General features: G+C 37.1%; 2 protein-coding genes across 6 annotated transcripts in view; both read right to left on the reverse strand.

The window, feature by feature from the left end:
* The window catches only part of LOC114140903 (uncharacterized), a 1,158,965-nt gene that overhangs the window by 441,098 nt on the left and 703,256 nt on the right, over positions 1–14,611 (reverse strand).
* Positions 1–14,611, reverse strand: part of LOC114140911 (neural cell adhesion molecule 2) — a 287,272-nt gene that overhangs the window by 12,082 nt on the left and 260,579 nt on the right. For all 5 annotated transcript variants that reach the window (XM_028011230.1, XM_028011229.1, XM_028011226.1 and 2 more), the window contains 3 exons: positions 13,735–13,854; positions 13,039–13,160; positions 10,823–10,997 (listed from right to left, as the gene is read on the reverse strand). In XM_028011230.1, the coding sequence (XP_027867031.1) occupies positions 10,823–10,997; positions 13,039–13,160; positions 13,735–13,854 (417 nt within the window). The remainder of the gene's footprint in view (positions 1–10,822; positions 10,998–13,038; positions 13,161–13,734; positions 13,855–14,611) is intronic.

The raw sequence follows: 14,611 nt of genomic DNA on the forward strand, positions 1-14,611 counted from the left end.
AAATGATCAGAAAACGACAAAATGAAGCGTTCAAAAATCAGTGGAAAATGAGGAGGGGAAATCTCAAATCAATCAATGAAATACGCAGAAAGGAAACAAAAAAAGATAAAAACAAACAAGAAAAGCAACAAATAATGACCCAGAATTGAGAAAACATTGTCTATCCTGACTTAATAGGTCAGGATAGATCTATGGCTGAAACAAAACATTATTATTACATTTTCTTTAAAACAAAATCATTCTTAGATAATGAGATTTCAGTCTGTTTTGAGCTCCCTGCAGAATGTGCTGTCACTTTAAATCCAAATAATCTGCTGCTGGCCACTTCCCCCCAATTCAATGTTTACATTTGCACATGAAAATGGCTGCAAACTAATGCGTAATTATACAACTATACATCTTTGAAAAGCAGAATTGGAGCCTTCTGCACAACCAGCAAAAATGCAGGAAGTGTTTTCTGGATGATAAGTCAACAACAAAACACAACTGAGAAAATGCTCAGGAACTCAGATTGGGTTGCTCAGAACCAGTTGGGCGGAGCTCCACTGGGGTTGCTAGGTAACGAGCAGTGCCTGCTGATTTGTGATGTTACATTCAGAAAGTTTTTGAAACGGCCCATTTTCCAGACACCAAAAAACTTTAACTTATTGCCCACTATTGTTTTTTTAAGCTAAATGGGAGGGGAAAAGAAGGGGGGAATTTTGAATGTTGAATAATATTCAAAATGATTATAAAAATGAACAGAATTGTGAGCAATTAAAAAAAGCTAGTAGTTGACCTGGTGAATGTCTTGTTCCTCTGTACAGAACCTGATTGCTTCTGCACCCATAGTGGAAACCTGAACCCAGATGATTCTCACGTCTGTGGCTTTGTTCTCGACTCGCAGCCGAAGCTTCAGACAACAGAGCCTGGCAGCGATCCCAGGCACAAAGAGACTGAACCTGGTGGCAAAGGGAGCTCTAATTAAAACCCTTTGCTTTTCCATGAAGCAGAGCAACATGGGATTTGCGACTTCAAGACCAGATCAATTTCTTTTTTCACTGCCACAGGCGGCTGTTTTCTGTTTTACCCTTTTGAAGGTTGATTTGAGCTAATTTGGCTGCTGCAGCTGCAGATTCAGCGGCCGTAAACAACACCTCAAGCATTCCCGTTTTCCAAAGTCGTAAAGAAACACTGAGCAAATACTTTACTTAGTTATCATCAGTCTGCTGCAGATTTAAGTTAAAACATGAACCAAAAAAAATCTCTAAAAATGTTTTTGATATGTTTTGTCATTTAGCCAAATTTTAGAACCTCACTATGTTGCAATTTTTCTATTAACTAAAAAATAGCTTTTTGCGATATGCCAAAACTCATAATTACTTCAGAAAATTTACATCTTTTATTATATTTTTCACCGATGGAGGTCGCCACTTTTTCACCGATGGGATAATGATGCATAACGGTCCTTTCTGTACTGGAATCTACAGAGTAAACACAGAAAGGCTAACTTTACTTGAGTAGTTGTTTATCATACTGCGTTTGACTGGTGTAATTTTACATTAAGCCACACTGTGTCACTAGTGGCTGTAATTTAAACCAACAACAACAACAGAAAAACCAGTTAGTTGAACCTGGTTCGCTTCCCACACGAAAAAAAAAGATGAGCGCAGTGGGAGAGAGTCGGAACCGACACAAATTAAAATAGACCTACATTTGTGCTCTCAACATTTCTCTCCAGAAGACTTTGAATCATTTGTACGAGCAAAACTGACAAAGGTTCTAACAGGCGATTGTTACCTTGGCAAGTTAAAAATAAATGCTGTGCTGAAAGTTTTTATCCACAAAGCGCCTAAACTGCGCTGCAGCTAGAGCAAAAAACGCTGGGAAGAACATCAGACAACAGCGCTGGAAGCTCTGTTAAATTCTGACAGAGTAAACAAAAAACTAAACAACTAACAGTGTTATTACTTTATTGTTTTTACATCTAAAATAAATATTTCTCACATAAAGTCTAGTGCTACTACTAATCATGGATCCTTTGAAATAAACACCTAAATTAAATCAATCTCTGTGTAATAAATCTCTACAATATGAGGCCCAAAACTGGAAAAATAATGTTTTGATATATAAATAATAGAAAATATTGTAGCACTTGTCTCATAACTTATTTTCCTCAGCAGTGCTACTCAGTTATGTCGAACATGTTTCTATTTTAAATCCCTCAACAGGGGGAGAGGTTGTCTCCACTCCGTTGCGTCTGTGGTAACATTTTTTTAGCACTGACCGTGCTGCAGCACTGTTTCTTATTTCAAGCTCTCTGGCCGGAGGTCAGTCGGCTAGAAACAGCCTGAATGCTTCCCTGCTTGACGTTTTTAATCACATCTACATTTTGAACTCAAGGCAGCAATGGAGGAAACTAAATCTTGCAAACTAATGCCTCCTGACGGCTGTTTGTTGATGTCAAAGAGAGATAAATGGAACATTTTCTGCTGCTGTCAAATTTATTTGGCTGTCAATTTTCAATTTCAGTTCACAATGTAATTTAGCTTGTCTTCCGTCATCTATAATTTAGTTGAATTCATGACAGAGCAATAATAACCATCATTATTGCCGTCTTCTCTGTAATTTCTTTCTATTCTGCTAATATTGATGAAAAACCTCTTTTCCAACTTGACAAAAAGAGTTTGGCCTTTTTCACAATTCAGCCTTTATTTTGTCATCATATTTTAAACATTTTTAAAAATAAACAAATATTGTTCTCATTTGTTACTGTTATATATATTGACTTCCTGTTGCTGTGGTTAGGATATGCATTCACAAGACACTTTATGTAATTTTTGGTAAACACTAATAGATCACAGTGAAGACTTGCTTAAACTTAAAAATCGCAACAGAATGGAAAAAAGAGGAAATTTATCGACTTTTAATGTTTGGTAGTTACATAAGCTGGTCCAGAAAACCATTTTTCGTGTTTGTAATGTAAAGTAAACTCTTCCTGAGTTAAAACATCAGTATTGTTGTTTCCAGATGAATATGAACTTATTTTCTTTGCATTATTTGAGTTCTGAAAGCACTGCATCTTTTCTGTTATTTTTATGCAAATAAATACTAAATTTTTGCTTGGAATTTCAGAGACATGTCAGTAGTTCATAGAATAAAAGAACAATGTTCATTTTACTCTAACATATAGCTATACAAAGTAAAATCAGGTCTTTTATTTTTTAAAACTGTATATTTAGTTCAGTAAAGAAAACAAGTTAAGATTAGACATCAAAATGTGAACATTTACTTGAAATGACAGAATATTTAATGGGCTGTCCTAATTTTCAGAGTGATTTACTTTTAACAGCCCAGTTTGCAAATTTAGACATTAAAGCAACAAAGATCAATTGGATGGATGATTGTTTTTGTGTTATCACGTCAAGGCAAAGTCTTTCGGCAGGAAATCGTTTGGAGTTTTCTCAAACTTCCCCGGAGTGGGAACGCAGCAACCATTAATTCCTATTTCTCTGCTCTATTAACCCCTTTCCTGGCTTCCTCTGATTACTTGTTGATCTATAGGCCTATTAGCAGCATTATTCAACAACCAGACATGCTAGAGCATGGGTGGCACCTGAAGACATTCATATACATCTCTGACAATAACATCTCGTTAGGCCTGACCCATGATTGACTGTCTATAGATTGGAGCTGCGAGGAACTGACTCAATTAATAATGACCAGACGAAAGCTCATTGATTGTGACATTAGTGGGGATAAACATGATCGTTAAGGGATGGGTGTAAGGATTCATTTGCATGGCTCAGTCTGATATGCGACGAGAAGGCCTGAGGGGGAAACTTTCTTTGAGGAGGGCCTCAGAAAGCGAAACTTAATAATTAAACTCGGCTCGGTTTGAAGGAGAGGGATGAGTCCTCTCTCTTTTGTCAATTTCCTCGGAGGAAGCATTCCATCCCGGACGAAACTCGAGTGCACTCAAGAGCCGGCAAAGAAGTAATGAAAAAGCATGGGAAATTACTCCGAACGCACAAGCATATGGCATTTTTAACAATCTACCTCAAAGGAAAAGATTTGGTCCACTTTTAGTAATAGCTGCTATCTGTTTGAGAAGAATCAAGACCTTGATCTTCGTACCCAAAATCTGATTGCGAAACAGCCAGAAAAACAGAAATATAACAAGAAATGTTGACAGCAGAGCTGCTGCTGAAAGGGGTCCTGGAACGTCGAAATGCCTTCAGTGGTTGTTCAAGGTTTCTTGAACATGAGTTGATCCTGTACATTTAATTATCATGCAACGTTTCGACGCCATCTTCTCAATAAGGTCCAAAATCTCCAAGAAACTCTCTGCTGAATCTGCGCCATGAAGAATTAAAGCAGTTTTAAAGGTAAATGGGTTTCCTACCCGGTACCAGCAAGGGTTGTCTAATAAAGTGGTCAGTGAGTGTATATTAAGGTGAAAAATGATAGATCTTCGCTTGGTTTCTTTTCATTATTCCCTCCTTGCGTATTTTAATTTTTAACACTCAAACATTAAATTAACAGTCATAGCTATGGCTAATTTAAAACCTCATAAAATCTTTGGAAACTCAAGCATAGAGCTGTAAAATCCATCAGATAATGAATTCTGTGGATGGAAAAATAGAGATAATCATGGCTAAATTAACCGCCAGCCCTTTCCTTTTGGTAGCTTCTCCCAACAGTCCGGTTTGATTATTTTCTCTCCTCTCTGCTGAGGAGAAGACGCTGAGGTCATAAAGAGATGGACGTACTCGGATGGGTTATGATGTGTAAACAATATTCAGTTGATTTGAAGGGGCCACATCAAAATCAGATTACCTCGCTTGTAAGAATTGGTGCTTTTAAACTTCAGCAAGTTTTCATCAGATGCTGCTGTGTTTTGATTGGTTGATGCACAATTTTTAAATATTGCATTAGAAAAGCTTGAAGGAAATGGCAAAATTTTAAATAGTTTATTCAACTTCTCAACAAAAGCGGGTTTTGGCTTTTTCGAAAAAGAGCTACTGCACCCAAAAGGGAATGGAAACACATTTGAAATGACCTAGTCCAAACCTCCAGCATGTAATGGAGGACTGATTGGAGAAATCAGCCTAGATTTCTATTGAGAAATCAATCCTAGCCTAGACTTGGAGAAAGTCTTGGCTGGGATTGATTGGTGGAGCGTCACCATCCACTGGAGGTTCTGCGCCTTACCAGAGGCATGAAACTGAAAAACTTTAAATTGGAGTTCTGGGGTCTGTTCCTCCGGTTTGGAGGGGATGACTCTACATTTTCTGAGTTGTGTGGTCCGTGCTATCTTATAAATGCTAACTCTTGTTTAACACAGCCATGCAGAGCGTCAATATCTGACGAATTTATCCCTTGTGTGTTATGGTTGATTCCAAACCAGTATATGGAAACGCGCCTAATTTGCTTTTTATGCAACATTTTAAAAGTTTGCATGAAAACATAAACACTGCCAGATGTTTTTGTGTTAGTTTCTGTGGTTTGAGCTTATTTTTGTTGTGCTACCCTATGGTGTACCACAGGGCTCCATTGTTGGACCTCTGCTTTTTCACCTGTTGTTAAAACCATAACATTTTTTAACATCTTTTCATTTTTATGAACATAATTTTCATGTCTATTTCCCCTTGCAAATCAGACAACACTCTAATCCTATAAACTAGTTGGTGCTACATGAATGTTCTGAAGCTCAGTTCCAATTTTTTGCTGAAATCTGACTTTTTTTTTTGCATGGCTGTTCATATTGGTAAAGAAGAGGAATCAACAATGGATGCCTCTGTTTAGATTTTAAAATCAACAGTATGGTTGCAAGACTGTACCAAAGAGAAGGACATTAATAAAAATAACAGTGGGTGCTTAAGCCATTGTTTACATCCAGATTTACAAAATCTAGCTTCTTCTGGTGCAGATTTATGACGTAAAAGTTGGATAAAATGCGGCATGACTGTTCCGATTGACGATATACAATTTAGTATCACATATGGAAATGAAGGATTGGAATTGGGGCATTCAACCTGCCAGGAAAAAGTCAAATATGTGCAAAAACAAAATTAAAAATCACATTTTCCTGTAATGTGAATGCATCATTCAACAGAACCCCAAATATTAAGGTTAAATCTTTGGCACCATGTAAAAAACACCAATGATCACAAATCCAGGAGTAAAAATAGAGCCTCTCCTGAAAAGGAGCAGCTAAGTGAACTCAGTGTGAAGTCTTGTTTTACCAGTTGAGGCGTTTAGCAAAGATTAAATGTGTTTATCTCGCAGCAGTCTAGAGACAGTAATCCTTGTTTTTATCACATCTCAGCTCAATTATTGTAATGCACTTCTTTTCTAGGCTGCCGTTTCTTGTTTACAGCTTTTATTTTTCTGTTGGTTTTTACCTTCATTCTCTAGGTAGATTTCAAACTTCAAGAAGTTGACTTTTTGAAGGTCAGTCTGCACCACAGGAAGGTGATACGTCCAAAAATAAGCAGCCACTGCCATCTGGTGAGGTGGGTTTTCCTCTGATTGAGGCGTCCCGACAGACCAGCTGTCCTGCGAGTTAAATTGAGGAAGCTAAGCAGGAAACGCCGCATGTTGAGTTGCCTGTTCATCAGAATGTGATGCTGCAGAGGATTTATTCCATACTTGCTGGGAACCAGCAGCTATCTGAGCCTAAATATAATCAGCAAGCATTTACACCTTGTGATGGTGTAAATGCTCTCCAGTTCAAAACTCCTTATTAGCTGTAAACTGACTCTCCTTGTGCATATTGGAGCTGCTTGTTGTGGCTGATATCCGGTACTATTGCATATCAAACTTGGTGTTTGGCTCATTTTTCTGCTTTTCAGGATGACATTGATATCGTCTCTTTGTAGCTGCGCTCAGAAACCCAATCCTCTGATCACTATGGGATTATCTGCTCTATGAATAAATAAGTGGGAACAAATCAGCTAGGATCTTATATCATACTGGTACACCAGTGAGTACATTACAGGCATTATTATGTTGACTGCGGCATATTTTACACAAAGCAAACAAACACAAGTCTTTGACTACAGTTCTGTTTACAGTTAAATCCCCGTCGTTCCGTTTGCATGAATCCCCCAAGACGGTTTGATTTACATGCCTGATAATCGGGGAACTGGCTTAGAGGCACGTTAAGCCGCAGATGGAGTTTTTATCTTGGCGTACTGGTTGTTAATCGGAAAAGAAATGCTTTTTCATCAGAACTGAAACAGATTCTCACAGTCTTAGGAAGTACATGCTCTGTTCATATTAGTGTTCTTTCAAATGAATGATGCTGCGTTTTAAAATTATTCACATTACCTCAGGTGAATAAAACGACACATATGGATATTTTTGCTTATTTTAACTGTACAAAGTTCTTTAAATGTCCAGTGAGTAAACAAAAAATCCCATTTCTCCATAACAAGTGGAACTTTCAATATCTAGCAAGTTATTCTCGCAATTTACCATTTATTAAAAGAGTGTTTCATCGGATTAAACTGAAGTAAAACCTGCTTCCTGCAACGGCGGGAGTGAAATTACCGTAATAACCCGATATTGGATAGAAAGATCAATGTCTCCCCTTTCAGAAACCGTTGAAATTTGTCAGATAGCGCAAAGTGTTGTGGAATTACGGTACTGCAAAGTTGGCTTGTAAAAATGTGTCGTTGCCAACACATTCTGCTGATTTAAGCTGGTAGCTAATCATCAATATGCTCATAAACCACATAATATCTTAACCCACAGAACTCAAATGTGGAGTTCCCCAGGGTTCTGTACTTGGACCTTTATTATTCTTCCTTTAGCGAGTCGAAAAATAAGAAGTAACTAATGTTTCTTAGCCTTTTACAGATTATATTAATCTGTGTTGCTCCTTGAGGTCCTCTTGAATTAAGTTAGCATGTTAACAGAATATTGTTGTGATTTTCAGAACAAGTAAAAACTGCAGACACTAAATGCTAGAAATGGATCATAATAATTTCCCATGATGCATTTTTATACAATAATAATAATAAAAACTGGCTAACTGATAATACTCAAAAATGTTTGAGCATTTTTCCCGCTATGATTGGTGTCATACTAGGAGTTAAAGTCTGTTCAAACTACCTCACTAAACAAAAATGTATGTTTAAAATATTAAAATAGGAAACTCTGACAGTATTTTTGATTCACTGGGATTACTTCCTGAAAATACCAACAATAAAAAAATAAATAAAAGTTTTGCTCAAGCTTTTGGAAAAGAGGAGAAAAGCCTGTCAAGATCATTCTCCCCTCCAAGTGCTTTGATGAGATTATTACAAAGAAAATCCATCACGGCTGTTTCAATCAAAGCCTCTTTATGACGCATGAAGCAAAAAATAAATAAATAAATAAAAAAAAGCGAGGAGAGAGCCAGGAAATAAATGCAACAGCCACAACAAAGCTGGGCGCTGGCAGCAGCAGACCGACAAGCTAGCTGTAAGTACCTTGTTTTATTTTAGATTTGTGCATTTTCTAAAGCTGGATCGAAAACGTAAAAGTGACCAATTTGTTCTGGTTTTTCCATTTTTCCAAGATGAAAACAGTTTTAAAGTTAAATGGATTTAGAAGATCTTCCTAAATTGGCTTCTGTGCATTTATTTATAAGAGAAAAAAAAAGTGTAAACGAATAATAACTGTGTCTTGACCCAGTTTCAGAAGCAGTCGGAGGCCCACAGCATCACAGATCCACCACCATACTTAACACTTTGTCTGAGCTGCATGTTTTTATCATTTCTGTCTTTGATTCGCACTAAATGCAGCTAAAATTAGAGATGGTTGGTCAAAAAAGACTTGATTTGTTTCAGGAACGTTTTAGAAAACCGTTAAGTGGCTCAGGAAGGGGAAGCAGGCACCAAGATGTGAATGTTTTTTGGGATTATGATACTCTATATGTGTTAACATTGCTATATTTTGTTGAAAATATGCAAAACATCCAAAATGACATAGAGATGTGCCAAGAATAAAATCAAAAATTTAATATATTTTATAAATTTGAGTCAATTTTGTATGAAATGACGTGAAAAAGAGAAAATGTGGTGGACAATTTTGCTCTTCTCTCTGAACATTTGTTCTTTAAATTAAATAAAACATTTCCATCCACACTTCTTCCTTCCACTCAACTTTTCAGTAATATGCTTAGATACGTGGATATTTCTGCTTTAAAATATTTATTTTTTTTAAAAATCCTAACACTTTTCTACTGACTCCAAATTGACTCGGTTGCACCTGATGGGAAAAGAAATGTGAAATAAAAGGAAGGAGTAAAAGCTGTTTTGCAATCAGCACATTTTTCTCCACAAGCAGAAAAAGAAAGAAAAGTATGCAACCAGTTATAAACTGAAATACTATGGAGGACGAAGTGAAAAAAGAAGCAATTCAATACACGACAAATGCATAATACATAGGAGGAGAATTGAATAGAGAAGATTGCTTGGCGAGAGACAGAGGGCACATATATGTGGACTCAGTTTGTTTCATTAGGTCTGCAGTCGGGTCTTTATACAGCATGGCGGATGATAAAAACAAGGCAGCAGATTGGACCTCAAATGGAAGTGGCGGATGTTTCACATCTAATATCGCTGATTGGTTCTGAAGAGAGTTCTTCAGCATCTAACCTGATTTAAAGGAGCAGGAAACGACAAGTCCGCAGCGTTTTTCCATAAAACTGATTTTGGCTGGAAATATGAAGAATGATGTCTTAACAATGTTAAACTTTAACAGGACCTGGGGTGGTTGAGCTGGACTACGCCATGTTGGAAATGTTTTTTTTTTTCCCAGGCTCTCCGCTGTTCGCTAACAAGAGAGGACAGCCAATCGAAGTGACCCGCCTTCAGCTCGCCACTTCCCAGCTCTTGTTTTCTGGTGGAAAAGCGAACCAACACTCTGGCGGGCCATTTAGCCGCCACAGTAATGACAGAAGCAAACACTGGCTGGATCCAAACCGGCACAAATGACCAGAGAGGCAAAAACAAAACAAAACTGAAACACAATGCTTTAGTTTCCCAGCTGATTTCTTAAATGTAACGGTTAGATTTTTATATCAGATAAAGACAAGATGAGTAAATAATGATTCATTTATCAAGGGAAGAAGAAAAGACTGTTACTTATAACTCTCTGGTCAACTCTTTTTAGGAAGCTTGATGCTAACAATTAAAATTTTAAGTACAAAAAGAAGAAAACTGGACTTTTTTCTAAAGCGGTTTCACCTCCAGTTCAAAAACATATACAGTATAAAAGATTCACTAATATGAATGTTAAGGTCATATAAGGTCATGAAAATTGTCGTTAATGAAATGACTTTGCTGCTATATTATGATCTGTGAAGCTATTCTGCTTCGTTTTATGCTTTGTTTATCCACTTAAAATAAAATTTTAAGTGGATTTTGGAGAATATTTTAAAAGTAGAAAGAGGAAGATCAAGCACAAAATCTTACTCAGTATTTTGATCTACTTTATAGGTATAATATAACTAATTTAACTAGTATTTTCTTTAAAAACAAAATCCAATCTCTTGCTGAAAAGTTACTTGTAAGTTCGTACTAGTACTAAAATATTTGCACTTGAAATTAGACCAAAGTACTCTGTAATATTTTGTTTTTCTGGTCATATTCCTGCTGCGTTGTGAGACCTGCTTTCAGTTCTCTGAAATATTTCTTTTACTTTTGTTCGTCAGTGAAGTCAGCGCTCTTTGCCAGGAAATGAAAAGCAACATTTCACAGTAAAGTTCAGAAGCTTTTTCAGTGTTTTCAGAAAGCCTGACAGAGAAAGGTAAAGTGGGGCACGATGTTTACCTTTATCGTGCTTTTACCTGTAATGTCGGGCTTCTGTGGCATGAAGAACTGATAGAAGGTGGGCTCTGATAGGCCTTTGACGTTGCGGGCTGTGATTTCCACTTCATATCTCGTGTTCCACTGCAGCGGCTGCAGCATTGCAAAGTCGTTAGCTCCTGGAACCAGCTTGGTCATCCACTGTTCCTCTTTATCCTGCAGGAAAGGGATCAAAAAATAAATTAAAAATCAGGGTCAAAGCGTGTTAGCTTGATAAACAACAGGCTGGGTTTTAATCCAGTCTCCCTTTACTCCTCTGGCCAAATGCGCTTATGTTCCAACCTGGCAACCCATCCCACCAAATCAAACTTACTGGAGGTAGACAGTAGTGCTGAATTAAGTGAAAGGGGAAAAAAAAAAAAAAACACGGTTTAAATATTTTTTTACAATTAAATATCCTTAAAAGTTTGGTGAGCTTTTTATGATGAATCATGATGTGGAATATTTATTTTCTGTTGCAGGAGAATATTTACTATACTTTGCTTTCTTTTTAATAAATAATTTAATCCCTTTCTTTTACACAAATTATGAACCTGAATACTATATAGACTTTCAGATTTTTTCTTATTTTTCTAAGAATCATTTCAAGCTCCTGCCCTTGAGCTGCCTGTTTAAAACGTGACACAAACACAAAGTCGCAACATATTGACAGAGTATATTCATAAATAAATACTGTTTATGCTATAAAAACAAATAATGTTAGCTCAGAAAATACTGAAATATGTTGCTAAAATATGTACTTATTAAATAATACATTTAAAATCACACTTGTGACTATTCAAATTGACTTTTTTTTTTATTATTCCCAAAGATAAATTAAATGACTGGCTGTGGGCAGGAAGGATCTCCTGTACCAGTCTGTGTTACAGGGCGTCTAAAGACGCCTCTGACTGAAGACACTTCGTTTCATGAGTTGTCTTTAATTTTCTTGACTTCATATTAGGTATGCTTTCCTCTCTTTGATAAAACTCTGCTTTGAGATGGCGGCCATCTTGGTCAGGTCACAGGGAATTCATTCTAGAGGCATGAAAGGTATGAAGAAAAAAAAATGACCAAAATTAATATTTATGTCCCAGGAGTTTTTATTTTAGGTTCCTATTGGTGAAAATTGTTGAAACTTATCTTTCCTTTTCTTTATATTCCACATTAATGGCTTATTTTTGCGTTTCTCCATCATTTGAAACACACCACAGCTTTATTTACAGCGTTCTGGCCTCTTTAACCCTTATGTTCTACATTTAATTTGAACCACCATTAAAATAGACGAGCGAATCCTGAGAGACGGTTTGTCCTCTCATTAAAATTGTAAGCGAAACAAGACGTGAAAAACAGAGACCTGCCAGCAGAACATTATTCATTTAAGGAATCAACTCAACCCAGCAGCAAATCAATCCAGCCTCACATTGTGTGCAAAGGATTATTACGTCAAATATAAAACAACTCCATCAGTGTGAGTTACTTTTTAGAAAATGTAAGAGCACGCCTTGTGCCAACTGAATGGCCTCATGTAAATTTAATGAACGCTTGATTTCCAAATCGCGCCTGTTGTGTTTCGCTCTCTTTGTGCTCAACGTCAAAAACAGGAGTGATAAATGTGAGACATTTATTCTGTCTGCTAAACAGAGCTGCTCAATAATCAGAGCAGCTCATGAATAATAACTCAAAATGTAAACCTGGGGTAAAAGAGCAACACAACGTTATTTATCCTGGCAGAAATGTTTCTGTCAAAGATTTCCTCTGCATTTTATCTCACTGAATACTAATAAAAATTATTTAGATTTACTTTATTATTTTAATTTGCTCTCCAAAGTAATAAATTGTAATGTTTATTGTTTGTTTCATAAATGATGACTGTTTTTATATTGAAATGTGCTACACAAATAAATTTGACCTTAACTAACCTTAAGTATTTTTGAATTTGAATCTGAACTCCCAAAAAAGAAAAAAAAAAGAAAACTCTGAACAATAGTTAATAGACAGCATTAATTAAAAACACTTCACAAAAATACATACTAATACCAATAATAGTAGATTAATGATGCAATAAATAAATGGTTCTTATAACAGAAGATAAAATAACAAAAGTTACAGTGGATTATTTCACTCTTCTAAAAAAAAAACTTAAATTCCCTGGAGAATTTTGGAATAAATTTGCAAAAATACAAAGTTTTAACAGAATGAAGGGTTTTTGGCTCACTGTTTTGTATTTGACGATATATTCCACGATGGGCATCCCGCCGTCATCCTGCTTGACCAGCCCCAGCCTGTAGGCCTTCCCCACGCCCCTCTGGCCGTGGACCGCCGGCGGACTCGGTTCCCCTGAGGACAACAGCGTCACATCTTCATCATTTTGCTCTTTTATTGCATCTCCTTCCCCACGTTTCCCTCCCAGCAGCAGCTGCGCTGTTCTCCGAGACGTTTGGTGGATAAATAAAACGCTTGCGGTGAAATTCCCGGCAGATGAGGAGAATCTGACAGAATCCATTCCAGGTTCTGATAATCTAAATTCATATCTGTGAAAGTCAGGGAGGTTGAGGCCCTCTCCAATATAAATACACCCCAGTTGTGTAATGTGGCAAATAGGCCTCATTCTGCAGAGTTGCTGATGCTCTGAATAGATTCTGGAGGCATGTAATGCATTTCTGTGCATTTCTGTCACACATCCAATATCTGTATTAAATCAGAACCAAAACATTTCCATATTCTTGCTGAATTTAGCTGCTTTAGCGTATAAAACACAGCCTGAACTGCTGAGGGTGCCGACAACTCATCGTTAACACCCTGTGAGACGTTAGAAAACCGTTAAAGTGAGAGACGGGTGTCATTATCGCAGGTTTTGATTGGTTAAAACTCAACCTGGTTTTAGTTTGGAAGTCAGAGGATCCCGACTTACGGATGGGTAAAGTCTGGAAGGTCTCCGTGTGGCTGAACTCTCCCTGACCTTTCCCGTTCACGGCGGCGACTCGCACCTCGTACGTCGTGTTGGGCTCCAGTCCGGTCAGAACTACGGTGGCTGCAGAGAGACAAAACCATAGGTCACTTTATCTGTTTGCAGAAAAAAAAAACAGGAGTCTTCTGAGGAAACGCAGGAATGTGAAGAGGTTTATTTTAACACATCGTTCAATGCAGGAAACATCAGCTTTTTCTGCAGCAGATTTGGATTTTTAATTATTTTAATATTAGAAATCAACTGAATACACAAAACCAGGAGGAGGTTAGAGGCATTGGTTAGATGATTTTGTGTATTTGCAGTGCTCTTCTTGTGCCCTTTTGTCCTTAATGTTACAAAAGTTGAACACCTCCAGCCTGGTTATTAGATCCAACAGGAAGTTTTGTTAATCTGGATTAAATTCCTATTTAAATCTCACAGATTTTATTCTATCAGCCAGCAGAGGGAGAGTGAAAGTTGCCGTTTTTGTCGATGTGAACAAATAAAATCCTCTACTGGTAAATAGGTGCTTTTTCAGTCTTTTGGTCCTGGAAAGGAAAACAAATGTTTTGCATTTTGCATCAGCGCTCTGGTTCCATTGCTGGCGCTGAAACGAGGCGAGTCCAGGCCTCATTATGCTGCAGTTTACTGAGGGGAACTTCAGCGCTGAAGTCTGTGATTAAATATGGAGACACTTAGCATTATGTAATTAGCTTTGCTCACTTTTCTGCGTTTTAGATCAAATTCTGTTGAAATAATCCAAATTAGATTCATTTGTAATTGTGAATTTTTTCCTTCATTTCAACATCCTGGTTGGTTTTCTCCTCAGTAAATCTGCAAA

This window comes from Xiphophorus couchianus, chromosome 24 (assembly GCF_001444195.1).
Source record: "Xiphophorus couchianus chromosome 24, X_couchianus-1.0, whole genome shotgun sequence".
Lineage (NCBI taxonomy): Eukaryota > Metazoa > Chordata > Actinopteri > Cyprinodontiformes > Poeciliidae > Xiphophorus > Xiphophorus couchianus.